This window comes from Pavona decussata, unplaced genomic scaffold (assembly GCF_977016875.1).
Source record: "Pavona decussata unplaced genomic scaffold, jaPavDecu1.1 SCAFFOLD_112, whole genome shotgun sequence".
Classification (NCBI taxonomy): Eukaryota; Metazoa; Cnidaria; class Anthozoa; order Scleractinia; family Agariciidae; genus Pavona; species Pavona decussata.
In genome coordinates, this window is record NW_028145526.1 from 1,187,017 (window position 1) to 1,203,456 (window position 16,440).

The 16,440-nt window shown below is 37.9% G+C and overlaps 1 protein-coding gene across 1 annotated transcript; it reads left to right on the forward strand.

Moving 5' to 3' along the window:
• Window positions 1-5,460: 5,460 nt before the first annotated feature.
• Window positions 5,461-13,278, forward strand: LOC146470714 (putative ethanolamine kinase). Its single transcript, XM_085121663.1, has 7 exons — window positions 5,461-6,023; window positions 7,028-7,170; window positions 8,316-8,399; window positions 10,283-10,375; window positions 11,415-11,485; window positions 12,008-12,081; window positions 12,843-13,278. Exons 1-7 carry the CDS (start codon window positions 5,497-5,499, stop codon window positions 12,913-12,915), a joined length of 1,065 nt encoding a protein of 354 aa, XP_084977789.1. The 5' UTR covers window positions 5,461-5,496; the 3' UTR covers window positions 12,916-13,278.
• Window positions 13,279-16,440: the final 3,162 nt, after the last annotated feature.

Sequence of the window (16,440 nt, forward strand, 5' to 3'; positions counted from 1 at the left end):
TTCGCTCGCTTTCTCGTCTTTTGCGTGTGACTGCTCTTCGCGCTAAAACTTAAGCCAGTTTTCTCCGATTTAGGGTTAAAATGGAAGATAGTATAGTTTATTTTATTGTAAAACATCTCGCTTTATCGCTTTTTGCGCGACTCAGACACTCGGATGTGGACGCGGCCAACGCGAGACGCGCGAGACACCGTCGCGAGGCACGCAAGATACTTCACCGATGGGGGTAGAATTTATGGGAATACGATATCACTTCCGGGCTTCACCGCCCACCTAAAGCTCGACGGGCAACCTTTGTAATTTTTCAAGGCACAGAGATTTTGTGATAGATTCAGCGCCCGCCGGCGGCCGCCAAAAGCCTTTTTAGCCGCAAATTGCCTCGAAACGGGCAGCATACGCACTGAGAACGCGACAGGACAATCCAAAAACTCACCTCCCGCGCTGAGAAATATTGCGTTTTGTTTACAGCTCGCCTTGAGAATAAATTAGCGCCCCGGGAGGCAAACTGTCAACTGCTGAGCTTATAGTCAACACTGAGTTATTAATTTGGCGGGAGGTGTTTCACCCGAGCCAATCAAATCGCCGTATTTCGACCTTTCGGAAGTGGTCTTTACTATCTTGTTACGAATGAAAAATTATACGCGTCTTTGCCTCTTGGGTTCGTTGTTAGGGTTAGATCAAATGTGACACGTACGACTTTCAGGTTTTGACGGCAGCAATTGCTCGCGTCCGAGGAAAGGAAAAACCTCTAAATTTTGGAAATTTCACAATTTCCTGACACGGTTGACCTCCTACGAAGAGGCACGCAGAAAATGTATTGTGCGTTGTGTTTGGATGAACAGGTTGTAAACGCGAATCTCTTTGTCCTTGTTTTTTTAAATCGTTCCAATCTTTTCTGCTCTCGTTCTTACGAATATGCCTTCTATACGCGTGCAAATTCAATGTGTCGACTGGTGTCTGTATTTTTCAGAAACCATAGTTTTTGTCGATGTATTTTCGCTCACAGACTTCGTAGGAGAGCAGGGAATATAGCAGGTATGAGTTCAGATTCTATCACCGCTAGTACTCTCCCTTTTTTTGTTTGATTATTCTGGCCTTAAAGAATAATTTCTTCAACGCCTTAATCAACAATCAACAAAATTAAATTAGAAAAACGTGAACTTCTGATATCGAACACTTTTCAAGAACGAAGCAAAAAATAAAAAACAGCTTGTTGTTCGATGAACTTATACTGTTTATTGAAATCTCAAGTGTTTTTCAGCCGTCGTTTATTTGAATCTTTTCATACAACCGGCTACAGTAAAAACATGACTCCTACATCGGTTGCCCCATACTGTGACTTTTTGTTGACAAAAGAGTCATCGTTTTTTTGAGAAAGGACTTATAAATCACTATTTTTTAGTTACTGTATCCCTTTCCTTAAAAAAACCGGACTGACGGTCTATTTCCTGTTTTTAGAAGCCCAGTTTGTGAGGGGTACTGCATCGTAGGTGATGAAAACAATAAATGTTTATTGAAAACAAAATTAACTGATTGGAAATACTGTAACGAGCTACGACTCATGCACGATTTATTACCACACGGTTGAATGAACTGAACATTTCTTCAAGCTCATCACGTAAGGCCCCGTTAAACATTCGAGCTAAAGTCAAGTTCGCAGTACTCCGGAACCTGTTTGTAGCCGAAATCGCAGATTCAAGTTGCAAAGGTTCGACGGGTCGTTTCAGTCTAACATCGCCATCAAGTAAGGCTGCCCTGCTAGCAGAGGTTTCTTTCTCACCAAATCTTTCAGCATGTACGAAGTCGCTCGTCTCTCGTATTTCGCAGGTTGTCGGCTTGCATACTTCCCTGAAGGGAAGTCCACAAAAAAAGCCGACTAAGTGAAATTCTAGAGACACAAACGACTTCGTACATGCTGAAAGATTTGCCAGAGAGAAACCTCTGCTAGCAGGGTACCATAGAGAGGAGGCTACATTGGTAATGGTCGGTTCAATGATTAGTCACATTAGAGGGAGAAATTTGCCAGGGGTAGTGTCAGAAATCATAAGAATGTACTGGGTCGAGTGAAATGTTGCGATAACAACCGAGAATATTCCTTATATACATAGGCAATACCGCTAAACACAACTAGGTTCATGTTAATTAAGATGGGGACTAGAGCCGTAAATACCTTTCAAGAAAGTATGTTCATGAGTCATGGACTTTGGACTTTAATCTCTCTTTACATCCAACGTGTAATTAATTAATTCAACAGCATCATTGTTCGCTGCTTTTGCTAGCTGTTTCCAAGTAAATGAAGATTCAGGAGATTCTTCGGCGGCTAGCCTGGGCGCAGGCTAATTCGGCTCCTCCGCCTAATAACATATAATTCTCGGATCCATGATTTGTCACCCAGTAGTGCTAGCGACACAACTGATTCATTTATACCCTTCACCAGTCACATTCACCGTTATCATCCACGGCTCAGTGACTTGCTCCCGTCTGATCTCGTAGTTCAGTCGATAGAGCAACGGTTGATCAAATTCGTAGATCGTGGGTTCGATCCCCCCTGAGGTCCAAGATTTTTTCTTTGACTCGTGTGGTCTCCCGTCCTTACTTGTCTAGGGCTAACGTTCAATAGGAATTCCATGGGTCATTTAGCTCTTTCACATTAACATACACTACAGACCCACCACAGGGTTAATTCGCTGATCGTTAACCGAGAAACTCATATGTACCTTACAAGATATTGAGCCCATGGTATAAAAGGGTGGGTCATGATCTCTAGATAACGAAAGGAGGATGCCACGTTTCAAGACAAAAAGGGGACATTTTTTGCGGGTGACACAAAATAAAATTACATTTTAAATATTCCAGCCGATTATATCCCGGGAATTGCATCCAATGCCGCTCTGAACGTTCTCACTGTGACCCGTGGTGGTGCTTTCCCAATTACCAAATAATAACTGAAACTCCGGCTGCTAAAGGTTAACAAAAGCGCCAAAGGCTCTGAGGACATATCGTGAAGGGGATATTGAGAGAAATGCACAATTTCACCTTGCACAGCGACATCACTCTTAAGGTGGCTCACAACGGTTTCCAGCACTTCTCTTCTCTTTTTGTTTTTTTTTTTTTTCTTCAATTATAATTTAATCGACCATTACCATTACTCTTTATCAATGGATACTACAAAAATTCATGGTATCAAACGAATGTCTAATTTTCAGCACTGGTAAACAATTTACAGTTTTTATTAGGGTAGCTTATCTAGCCCCTTATGAAGGTTAGTTTTGTCTGACTGAAATATTGGGCAATGTTATTATATACTAACGGTTCGATCAGCCTTGTAGTTTTCAAGCTGTTTTCTTTAATTGATTATCATAGCAACAATATAACCTGTTAAAAACAACCCTATTTTTAGTTTCAGGTGAACATATCAACTCAAAACGAGCTCGGTTACCCCTATTTTTGTAAAATCAAATTGTAGTCAACATATCAAGACAAACATTTTTGCAAATGAAAAAAAAAATGTAGGAAGGGTTACAGAACTATCTTAAATTTTCGTGGCGCCGTAAAGTTTCATTCGGGAAATTCCATGCACTCAGCGGTCGGCCAGATCATGAGCTGTGCAGCAGGTGAGGAGGCCTCTGTCAATACTGGTCAGCGGCTCTCCATATAAGTGGTAAAAGTACTGACCAGGAGGGAGGGGTCAACTTCGGCTTTTCGCAATCAGATTGCTTGTCCGGATGATACGGGCCATCGTGACGTCACTTCCTGTAAAACCCGGGAAGTTTGAATGATTGATAAACTACAACCTCGCCAAATTTTTTTCTTGGATGATCAGTCAAATAATTCTACGCAAGGCCATCAAAGAATCATTGCTATGATTTAACCTATTACCATAATACATGAAAACAGCATCATCGCTCATGAAGTTAATATTTCAAGTATGAAAATACGCAAAAGTTTGACACTGGTTGATAGCAAATGCGACAAAACAGTGACGGCCTGCGCATCTTTGAAGAAAGATAACTTGAGAATCCAAAAGAATTTAACAAGGAGGGAAAAGTGAGATCTTACTGTGGTTAAGAGCTTTCGATTGGCCATTAAAACCAATTATCTAACAACTTAATAAAAATGATCAGTGGGTTTAAACGCATTTCTCCGGTACTGTCTGGTCGAGCGCTTGCGAAAAGAAAGGCGAAAACATTTTTTTCTCAAGCTATCGGAAAAGCTACGTTGCAAAGAAACCTTTAGTACTAAGTAATTTGCCAGTTGGTAATTGTTAATGGGCAATGGAGTTTGCTTTTTTTGTTTAATTATCTCACAAAAACAGGAAAATATGACAAGACTCTCCTTGCGAGGCCGAGCGGCTGACGCCAGCTTCAAGGCAAAATAGTCCAAACATTCTGTATCTAAACATCAAAATTCTAGCGGCAATGCACAAGTTTTTCTCTCACAGGTTTGGAATACATAAGGAGGATTCAATTACTCTCTGGACTAGTACTTAACTTTAACTCAACTTCAACTCTTTCATCATCTTACTAATGTAAATCAACTGACTACAGCATTTATCGTCTCCTTGCTCATTTGTTTTCTGGATCATTTCAGGTGATAAGTTTATTTCTATGACAAGATGTCTCCTTATTAGAGCTCTAGAGAAAGCTGAAGATATTGTGAATATGTTTGGCCAGAAAACTGAGTCAGGAGTTCGCGATTTAGTGTGAAATTTCGAGAAATTTCTCGCAAAAAAAGTAATTATCAGTTCAAAAGAAAGTTCGTTTCCTCGGGCGTCCGCATATTTTGCAAGCTTTTTCAAAATTCTAGGTTGCTCAGTAAAAGTCTTCTTAACAAGGGTTAAATGGCATGGGTAAATTAAAATAAACTCCTTTGAATCATCATTTTGTATTTATCAATCATTTTAATAATGTTAGAAGCAAATGCGATAACTTCAGGTCAAGTTTCAGCAATAAATACAAACTTATAATTTTCACTGTTTTTTCACTCGGCGAAACAAACGCACTGATCATTTTTGCAGCTGAATATAACCTACTAATCTCAACTGGAACGTTTGCACTAAGATTTGACCTCGTCCCAAGGCAAATGTCAGTTTCACCAGTACTTTGTGTAATTAATAAGATGTAATTTTTCTGGCGCGGACAATCTCAGCTTTTCCGATCAGCGCAAGTACACGTAACTCTTCACTGCAACATTTTCAGCATAATTCATGGTTGAAAATAAATCAACACTTACCTATATCGAGAAAAGAAGATTAAAAGTCTACTCAGCAAGAAAAAAAACCCCATCCAGAGCCTGGCTGGGAAAAAAAAGTCGTTTGATGCAACAAAATCACCAGCGCCATTTTCGAAACTAGACAAAATCCCGCGCTTCACAGGAAGTGACGTCACGATGGCCCGTATCATCCGGACAGCCGAGCCCACGAGTTGACCTCTCCCTCCTGGTACTGACCCACCGGCACAGCTCGCACTAGATTTGTATTCCCATTTCTTACAAAAAATTATGGAAATTCGTCATTTTAAGCACTTCCTAGATCCAGGAAACACTGTGGAAAGTATCAAACCAGTTCTGAAGCAGATCAGACCAGAATGGGACGTGGAGAAAGTCAAATTCAAGGAGTTTTCCGAGGGCATCAGCAACAAACTTATCGGCTGCAACCTGCCCGGACTGGAAGCCGGCGAAATGATTCTTTTCCGACTCTTCGGGAACAAAACCGAGCTCTTTATAGATCGAAAGAAAGAGCTCGAAACCTTCCAGATTTTGCATTCGAAGGGTTACGGACCTCCAGTATATGGCACGCTGGAAAATGGACTTGTTTATGGATTCTTAGCAGGTGATGTTCTCGATACGGACACGATCGCCGATCCTCACATTTCGTCCTTGTGTGCTCGGCACATGGCGAAACTTCATGCCATTAAAGTAAATCACGAAAAGTCCCTGCATAAAGCAGAACCGATGTTGTTCGCTGGTATGATGAAATACTTAAATCTCCTGCCGGAAAAATTCGAAGACCCGGTGAAGAACGAAAGGTGAGACAGGTAGAGCTTTGCTAGTTACCGTGGTAGGGGCTCTCAGGGACGAAGTTTTTGGGTGGGGGTGGGGAGCGGAGTTATTAAAAAAAGCGGCGGGTCATAAGTGATGAGGGATGTACATAAGTTGTTGGAATAGAAAATTACACCATGTCGTGGAAGTACTTTGAGAACAAGGGGGCTAGTTTCTAAATAAACTGTGGTGGTACCGGTGCTGGATTCGCTCTGACAAAGGGTTAACGCTCGAAATGTCATCACTCAAATCTCTTTACAATGGACAATTTGCCTTTAGTCATCAACATTTATTTAGTTATTCACCTTAAGTTATTAACTTTGAGGACAGACTGGGTAGACATGAGGTTACAGTAAAAGCTCTATTGGGCTCCCCACCCCTCATTTGGGGGTTAGGCCCGCTGCACAGTCGGGTCCGACTTTCCTCTTTAAGAAGAGGGGTGGGGGGTGGGGTGAGCGTGGGCTCATTTTCCCAAACAGCGGCTGGTAATCGAGCCTATTTGGGGGTTAGATACCTCAAAACCAGGGATCAAATGCCCAAAATGTAAGTAATTTGTCTCTAGGTAAACTCATTGTTATTTTCCTGATCCATTAGTGCTTTGTTTCTGTTATGTGGAAAATATTTGGATCATTTAATTTGCTTTTTGTTCACCCCAATAGGCCCTCTCCCCTTACTTGGAGTTGGAAAAGAAATAAATCTCAGGGGGTTAATTAAATAGAGGGTTTACAGTATTAGATCCATGGTATCATTCTCACCTACTTTTGCACATTGGACTATCGCATTTATGACTGGTACATACTTGAAAGAGAAATATTTTTATAACATCTCATTTCAAGCTTCCCCCCTCCCCCTCTCCTCCTCGGTTCTCCTGCTTGTTAATATACAAAAGGTCAATCAGTGTCAATAATACAGTAAGGCAAGCAAATCTAGTTTGACTTTACTTGTATTTTTAAGTACACTTGACTTAACTTCTTTTTTTTTGTCCTGTAAGGTTTGAAAAGCAAGCTCCCAGCAAAGCTAAAATAAGAGAGGAGATTGAAACACTCAAGAGTGTGTTACTGAGACATAACTGTCCAGTTGTGTTCTGCCATAATGACATGCTCTGTAAGAATATTGTCCATGATAAAACTAAAGGTGGGTAAAATATATAAGCACATAATTACTCACTTACATGTATTTATTAAAATTTTCTAACATCAGTTATACATGTATAAATATCCTTTCATCAATAAAAAAGTTGCAATTCACACCATACCACCAATAGCACAGGAAACTTTCTTTTCTAACTATTTTGCAGGTTGTTGTTTAATGGTAAGGTTTTATAAATTTCACAATATGCCAAATTGTATTTCAAGGATATTAAAGTACATGATTGTTGTACATAATACAGTAAAAACCCGCATGTAAGAACCTTGTGGTTTAAGAACCTGCTGGCAGAAATTTTCCATTTTAATACCCAAAAATATAAGATCCTGTTTAGCTAAGCAAGATCAAGTAGGTTCTTATATGTGGGAACAGTTAAATTATGATAAAAATTTTAACCCAAGGAGTTTGACTTTGAGACTGCAACTTTTTGGCATTTTGCACAAAAACTAAACACTGCACACAATTAAGTTTCTTACGTGTACACAATAACCATTCTCTGGGCCAAAATAGAGCTTCATATCTGGGGAAATTTTGATTTCAAGGCAAACATTAATCATTCTTTTTATTAAATCATTCAGGGAATTAATTAATTGAAGCCTGACAAACATTTTTGTCAGATGTTTTTATAGCACTGAACATTGGCCTTGCCCATGCACAGACCACATTTAGATTTTGACCAATAAAAACATTCCTGTTACTAAGATATTCAACTGTAGTGAGAACATCAAAACAAAGGATTGTGCCAATCCGCCCTTCCAACAAAAACTGCAGCGCCATTGTTGTCATGGCAAGGTTTCATAACCAGTCCCTGGATTAACTATGATTAAATAATTTAATCATAGTTAATCATACATGTATAATTATTATACATGTACATGTATGTATGTGGCTGCAGAACATAGTGCCATTATTGCAATGTTAGTTTTAAGTTGCTTGGCAGCTGGCTTTCATGACCAGACTACAGTAAAGGTAGTAACCAGGTATTTGAAAATAACTAAGGGCAACAAGACTAGGAGACTTTCTTTACTTTATTACAAGCTATTGTTCTTGTGGAGTTGGCTTCTCTTATTACTAAATATTTACATGTATTTATTTACCAATAAATTATTATTCAATGGTGTGTTTGCTTTTAGACATTGTTTTAACCATTGACTACGAGTATGCTGCCATGAACTTCCTGCCACATGACATTGGGAATCACTTCTGCGAATATGCAGGTATTGCCACTTAATCTGAATACAGTCAAATCTCGCTTTGCAGACACTTTGCTAATTGAGGACACCCTGATAATACGGACAGCAGCTACATGTCTACATGGCAAAAATAAAGACATGTTTGACTTAAATAAATTCCTGCTATTACAGTCTCCCGCTATTAAGGACACTAACTCACAATCCTGACGGTGTGCGACAAATGCAGACTGCAGACTTGCAGACTTGCAGACCTGCAGACTTGCAGACTCAACATACTGGCCTTTCCCAGTTCATTTTAAAAATAGTATTGTGTAACATCCGCAATTCCATATCATGCGCTGTCCGCTTGGTGCGCTTTGATACTTGGCTACTTTCACGGTTGTCCTTCAGGAATTAAATTCGTACGTGCGCCAGTTTTGAGAAAACATTGTCAAACTATATAGCAAACAGCATAATAAGGGCTAAGTTTTGGAAAAAATACAATTTTAGTGATTATTTTACATTCTAAGATATCAGGATCGGGTAAACGCTCCGACGAACGAGGCCTGCTGGATTGAATTTATCGGGTATCGAACGCCTGGCAAGAACGAATTAGGTGCACAGCGTTATTCAAAAGACATTAATAAGGCTTTTCCGATATTTTGATTGGTTATCAAGATATCCGAGTTCAAAGTTAGAATAGCAAAAACAATATGTAGACGTGTTGCTCAAGTGGTCGCCATGCGAAGGTTAGTTTGAATTTAAAACCCTGTGCGAGATTTTAGCTCTTAAAATTTCGTAAACAACAAATGCCTCCACAAGGGATTATATCACCTCGATCGTACTAAATGCCACGAGGTAGTGAGTCAGCAACACTCCATGGAACCAACAACACTAGCACATCATTCTCGTTAAATTCCAAAGTCGCGAAAATCCGGAAGTATGCAGGTCGCGCAAGTCTTCACTGTGAAAGTAGCCAAGTAGCCTGAGAGGGTACTAAGCGGATAGCGCATGATGTGGAATGGCGGAGGTTACACAATATTATTTTTAAAATGAATTTGGAAAGGCCAGTATGTTGAGTCTGCAAGTCTGCAGTCTGCATTTGTCGCACACTGCAATGAAGGGAGTTGACTGTAATCTGTACAAAAAAGAAGCCTAATTATCAATAATCACAATTACATGTATTATGGTGTTGTTGATGGTGATCATCATCACGACAATATCCAGTTTACATGTACACCAATTAATTTTTATGTTCACTCTTTGGTCCCTGGTAGAAGCAACCTCACCAAATTGATAGAAAGTGCTGTACTGTAAGTACAGGCTGTAGGAGAGGCCTGACAGAGGACTGCTCATCCAGGCTTGCCTTTGTGCATATCCCACCTGTTAAAAATTCTGCGGATTATTAATTGAAGCCTTACCAGTCAATTGAACGTGAGGTGGTTTAACAGTGAGCATGTTATACTTTCAATCAGAGCATCTAAAGATCGGATGGCTGGTGGTTCAAGGCTAGATAGATATCTTCTTTGCTGTGTTGTTTTCTAAGACAAGAACTTTGCTCCACGTTGTCTCTCTTCACCCTAATGTATAAATGGGTACTGGCGACATACTGCTGCGGGTGACCCTGCGATCAACTAGCATCCCATCCACGGGGGAGTAGCAATACTCCTAGTTGCTTCATGCTACAGAAACTGGGTTAAGCTCTGGTCATGTGGGCCACTTAGGCTTGAAGTGTGCCTTTCCATGTATTTTTAACTTTTATCAGTATTGCCCTGTACGAGTAGAAACGTACTATCCTATACCGTGAAAGTGGAACCCAAGAAGTGAAGTCTTGATTTACAGTTAGCTTAAGTCAGAGATCCATATGCAATCCATGTAATATAATTAATTTTCATTCAATTTTATTTTTCTTGTGGCCATTTTATTAGGTGTGGATGAGGTAGACTACAATCTGTATCCCAAACGGGAACATCAGTTAAAGTGGATTGGTGTTTACTTGGAGGAAGCGGCCAAGCTAAGAGGTACATGTACATGTAGTCATCAGTCTTTTGTGTTTTATAAGCCAGCGACTTTGTGATCAGGTAATTTAATTACCCTCATCAATGCACATTGGATCCTCAATGAATTTGATAGCTCAAAATTAATTGTTCAGGAATTGAAATTCGCAATGCGTGGATGCCCATGATCAAACAGCCCAACAGAAGCTTTCGAGAGAACCAGATCTGTTGACCTCTCAAAGTTCTACATCGACTCGCTGACTTTGAAAGTTATCTGGAACGCTGCTCTACAAAAACCAACCTTTATAAATTTCAGGTGACAACTGTCAGGTTACAAAGGCCAACGTTTTAGAAGCCATGGCACTTAAAATGCTCATGGCTTGGAAGGCTGTAATATACCATGGCTAAATGTTATTAATAAATTTACTTGATGTTTATTCATTTATTTTAAATTAAAAATGTGCCCCTTTGGGCCTTACTTTGTTTATGTAAAAGTGGGCCTGCCTCAGAATCAGCCAGTCGCAGGGTGGTGGTCCACTCCATTCTTGTTACATTTCTAGGGTTACTGTGCATTTCAATTACATACAGACTCTGAACTTCAACCCTAACGAACAACTTGTGTGTTTTACTGCTGTCAATCATAATTATGGCGATAACTGGCAGACTGCAAAAAATGCAGAAACTGACAAAGTGGATTGAAATCTGCCAATCACAGCACACAAATACAACCTTTTGACCCTGTTGAATAAAATGTTTTTGTTTTCTAAGAGGGCTGCATGCTGCAGTGATTGGCAGCAGTGAAAAGTGAAATGGTTGGTTTGAACTTCAGATCTGTATGTTATTAATGGGCAGTAAGGTCGGAAAAAAAGGTGGATAATCTATATACCTTGAACAATCACAAATGGCTGTACGTATTACCAGTAAAACAGCTGTATGTATGGCAAGGGTGGACTAGCTGTACTTGACTTAATGTTCTTCCGTTTCTGTTGCAATAACATAATAAGTATTTAGTTGACACTGTCTTCATAAATAAATTAAATATTAATTATTATTTCAACTTTAGGTGAAGTCAACCCTAAAATTTCAGAGACAGAAATTGAGAAGCTATATGTGCAGGCCAATCACTTTGCACTGGTGAGAATGTTAACTTGTCTGCTTATTTTTGTACAATAACTATTAATTATGGAAGAGCTTGGTTGAAAACTATGCTAACTGGAAATTGAGCAGTGAAATCAGAATTTCTCCAAATAACATCTAGTCTGGCGTACAGGTTGGTTACCATGTTATGCTGCTTCTTAACGGGAGCCTGGAGCACCCAAGAAAATGCTCTGGTGGCCTAAATGTTTTGCAGCAACACCTAACAGTTCACATGTAAATTTTTATCTTACTTTATAATTGAATAAGGCTTCCAATAATTATTATTGAAGGGCAGAGTTTAAAACTTTTGCTGTGAAATCCGGCCAATATCAATCAGAATGATGTTTTTGGGTAACCAAAGGCTGTTGCCTAAGAATAATTTCAAGGAGCCCGAGGCCAAAAGCTGAGAAGTTATATGTAACCTGATATAGCAGATTACATTGTGCCTTAAACAATGCATTTATATAGGGATGCAGAAAAAGTGCTAATTATTTTGCACTTGTCTTTGTTCATACACAGGCTGCCCATTTCTACTGGTCTATGTGGGCATTAGTTCAAGCTCATTTCTCAGCTATTGACTTTGATTTCTTAGGGTGAGTACATGGTTTTTTCTAAGTCAGACGCTTACATGCTTCATCAGATTACTATACAATGTTATATTAGCTGTTTGTTTTTACAACAATAAAAAGCATAATAATTATTGTGAACCTGTTTGCAAGCAAGAGGGGTTAAAGCAAAAAACGTTTTTTTTTTTTTAATGTTTTGAAACAAAAATGTGTTAAGCACCATTTAAATGTGTGGAAATGCTGTTTAAACACATCAAAAACAGACTTTGAACAAAACAAAAATTGTAACCCCCAACAGCGCATTTTAAAGCAATAATTAATAGGTACACAGAGAATTACTGTCACAAGGCTTTATATCAAAGCGTTATTAATCACGAATTCTCCAGTTTCTCCAGTGTAACAGTGCAAATTTCTACCATGCATGGTTCTGCTCACTTATATGAAGTCTGGAGCCAAAAATTTCAAGTATAATCCAGAGAATGAAACACAATGTACGTGAGTGTATCTTCAAGGGTCATTAGGGATTTAATTTGCATCTCATTTACTGTTGACGAACAATTTGACTGACAGGTAAATGAAAGCCTCCCATACAGTTGTGTTTACTGGAGTAGTACAGTGTTTTTCCCTCCACTAAAAAAAAGAACAATCTTTGCAGGATATATAGGTCCTAATTAATGTCTGATTTACAAATGGATACTTTTAGAAACAATCATAATTAATGTATAAATTTGAACTGTTCTTTATTTTGTATTAGCATGCATTAACAGTCTTTTTTATTTTCCCTGCAGGTATGGAATAACTCGTTTCAATGAGTACTTCAGGCGAAAAGATGAATTCCTGGCTCTTAGTTACAACAACTGAAATGAGACTCAGGCACTTCCTTCTATGGCTGCAAACATTTTCCATTTAATGAATCACAAAATCAGTAACCTAAGGAATTGAACTTGCATGAACATCAATAAAATGGAAAATTCATAATAAATATATTACAGCCTGGACACCCAATTGAGGAGTTAAAAATGGTTCTACATACACGTACGTACACTGTATTATCTCAAAAACGGGCTGCTCCTGAATAAGTGCCTTACATGACAGGTAACATTTTAAGCATTCCCTTGAATGAGCATTGCACCCCTCAACAGCAATATGGCAATCAAGTTCTAGAGCAGTGTTCCTTCAAAGTGTCAAGGTAAAAATGTACAAATGATATATAGTCGTTTGTTTAATTTAAACCAACCATGGAAATTTATTCGCATTTACAACAACATTTTCTAGTTTGAAATTTGTGTTTACTTGCTTTTCAACAAAAAGAAAATAGATTTTAGTTCAATGTATCTTCTACGTTTGGTTCGCAAATAGTTTGTTAAAGATTATTATTATTATAGTTAAATGTATCTTTTATTCGCAAATAAGTTTTAAATACATGTAAGTTCCACCCCAAATAAGGACTGCCCTTGAATGACCAGTAAAAGAAATAGGGACCATGAATGAGTGTCCATTTAGGCAAGGTGTCTTTCTAGTAAATTTCATTTTTAACTGTAGCTAGGATAGAATTTTAGTGTGCAAAAAGTACACGCATCAAACTAAGTGCAAAATGTGCCACGAAAATGTGGGACCACTTAATAATCTAAGCCTTAGTTTACCTGAAAACACACTATCAAGAATGTTATTAAAAGTTATGTATTTTATTATTTCTAAAAAAGTAAACATGTTATTGAAATAATAGTTTAGTCCTTGGCATTACGTAAAAGGGGCCAGAACAGAATACTTATTTTCTCAAATAATATATTGACAGGATGAGTGCATAACCATACAATATCAGATGGTTATCCTCTAAGCCCTTCAATTATTTAACAGTGAAATGTGTAGTTCCAGAAAATATCCACCATTCTCACTTGATGGAAAGTCATTAGAAATTCTGAAGGGAAGAGAGTCTCAAAAGCATAGATTTTGAAAGGAAATTATGAAGTTGAAGGAGGCTGAAAGAGTTTCTAGGTAAATGCTTGTGCACGCAGTTGTAATGATGGTTACAGTTTGCTTGCTTCAACCATGCATTGTCTTTGAGTTTAAGTGTGATGCAGATTATGTAGGCTACACACGCCAACAGCTTTTTCAGTGCATTAATGAACTTAAGCATGCATTCTGCTATTGGGAAACACTTACGGGACAAACAATCAGACGATTAATGATTGAATTTACCATTCTAAAGAAATGATGTAGAAAGTTTGATTGTCTAATCTACAAAATGCTTTTCATCAAAGACAAGAAACCCAAACTGAACACTCAATGTGACTCTACTCAAGCAAAACTAGTTACCTCAAAATTGACACCCCTGCAAGTCAAACTGTGTTTTTAATCACATGTAACTAAACTTTGGAATGCTTTTCTCTATATAACTACCCCCATAATTGGACTTACACAACTTTGAAAATGGTGACATGGAGTCAACATTATTATCCCTTGTTTTTATTTTAAATTGATCAGAAAATACTTTTCATGGAGTCGACATTACTATCGCTTGTTTTTATTTTAAATTGATCAGAAAATACTTCTCATTTGTTTCTTCCACCATCTGCAAACTCCAAGTTAAGGAGGCCTGGCATTGGCTGGGAAGGGGTGAAACTAAAAACCTTTCTGTGGGAAAGTGTTTGGATATTTTCTGGAACAACATAATAAAAGAGGGGCTTATTTATTTAGGGAAAGTGCTGTGTGCCATATGTTAGTTATTTTTAAATGCATTCATTAAGTTCTTTTAGAATGGTATGAAACATTTAAAGTGACAATGATTATTAAGGTCACTAGGACCTTCTAGAAAACCACAGTATTTGTGATAAAAGATTGTAATTATTTAGGTCAAATGTTTAGTACATTACAGTGAAAACCCGCAACTAAGAACCTGAAAACTACATGTAAGAAACTGTAAGCCTAAAATTATTTGGATTTTATACTGACCCACTATAAACAAGAACCTATTGAGCCTAAAAATTGAAAACAGGTTCTTATTTTCTAAAACACATTTATTTAGTACATTACAGCTGCAGTGCAAGAATCCTATTAGAACAAAAAAGCAGATACTCATTACTGTAAAAATGGGTTTTTTTTTAAAGTGTATATGACACGAAATCTTTTATTAGCTTATTAGGAAGAGCTTTCAAAATGATGAAGAATGGCATTTATTTTATTGCGATAGCATTCTTGGTTGCCGAGTTATTCAAGATTTAGGCTTATGCAAATTAGACAACTTGTGACGTCACAAGACTGACACAAAATGAAGGGAAATCACAAAATTTGGAATATCTACGCAAATACTACATCTACAAGGTTGAAATTTTGCAGGGTTGATGTGCTGACAGACCTACACATTGTGATAGTGGCTATGATGTCACCATAGCAACGTACTCGTCACCAGACCTCTACCTTCCCAAAATGACAAATGCCTTATTTATTGCTCCACAGTTAAACAGAATTTCTTATACTTGTGCTGCGTAATGTCCATATTCCCTCACACCCACTGAATAAACATCAAGAGCAAAAAGTGCTTCTTGGGAAGGGAAACTCTGATTTTATCCTTTGGATGGTGAGAGCCTGGAGCCCATTGTGTTGCCATGGAAATGTCATAGTGGATTATATCATGAAACTTTGTGATGAGTATAACAACTCTACAAAGTTTCAGTTCTATACAGAAAAAGGCTTAAGAGATATTCCATTTTTGTGATTTCCCTTCATTTTGTGTCAGTCTTGTGACGTCACAAGTTGTCTAATTTGCATAAGCCTAAATCTTGAATAACTCGGCAACCAAGAATGCTATCGCAATAAAATAAATGCCATTCTTCATCATTTTGAAAGCTCTTCCTAATAAGCAAATAAAAGATTTCGTGTCATATACACTTTAAATAAAAAAGAGTGTAAGACATTATGTAAATTTACACAGCAATAAGAAGATTACCACACTAATGCAGTCTGAACTATATATTATAACACTGTAACGAAATAAGAACCTATTTTAAGAACCTAAGTAGCCTAAAATTTGTTAACTGCCTTTTATATAAGAACCTGTTTAGGCTACTTCCCAAAAATGTAGGTTCTTAGTTGTGGGTTTTTACTGTATCTGAATAACAGTGCTGGGAATAAACAAAAGAGATATTGTCAAAAATGGTCACTACTTTTTCTTGACACATCACGGTAAAAATGATTTCTTGGACTAAAATGAAGTATAAATTCACCATACACAAAGAACTGGTTCCAAGAAACATCTAACCTGCAATCAAGTTTTACATTTCTTTTTCTTTTCTTTTCTTGGTAAACCATTCACTAAGGGGGAAGTGCAAAATGATCATGAAAAGAAAGCCCTAATTTTTCTTTGAAGAAAATTATTCATGAAAATGA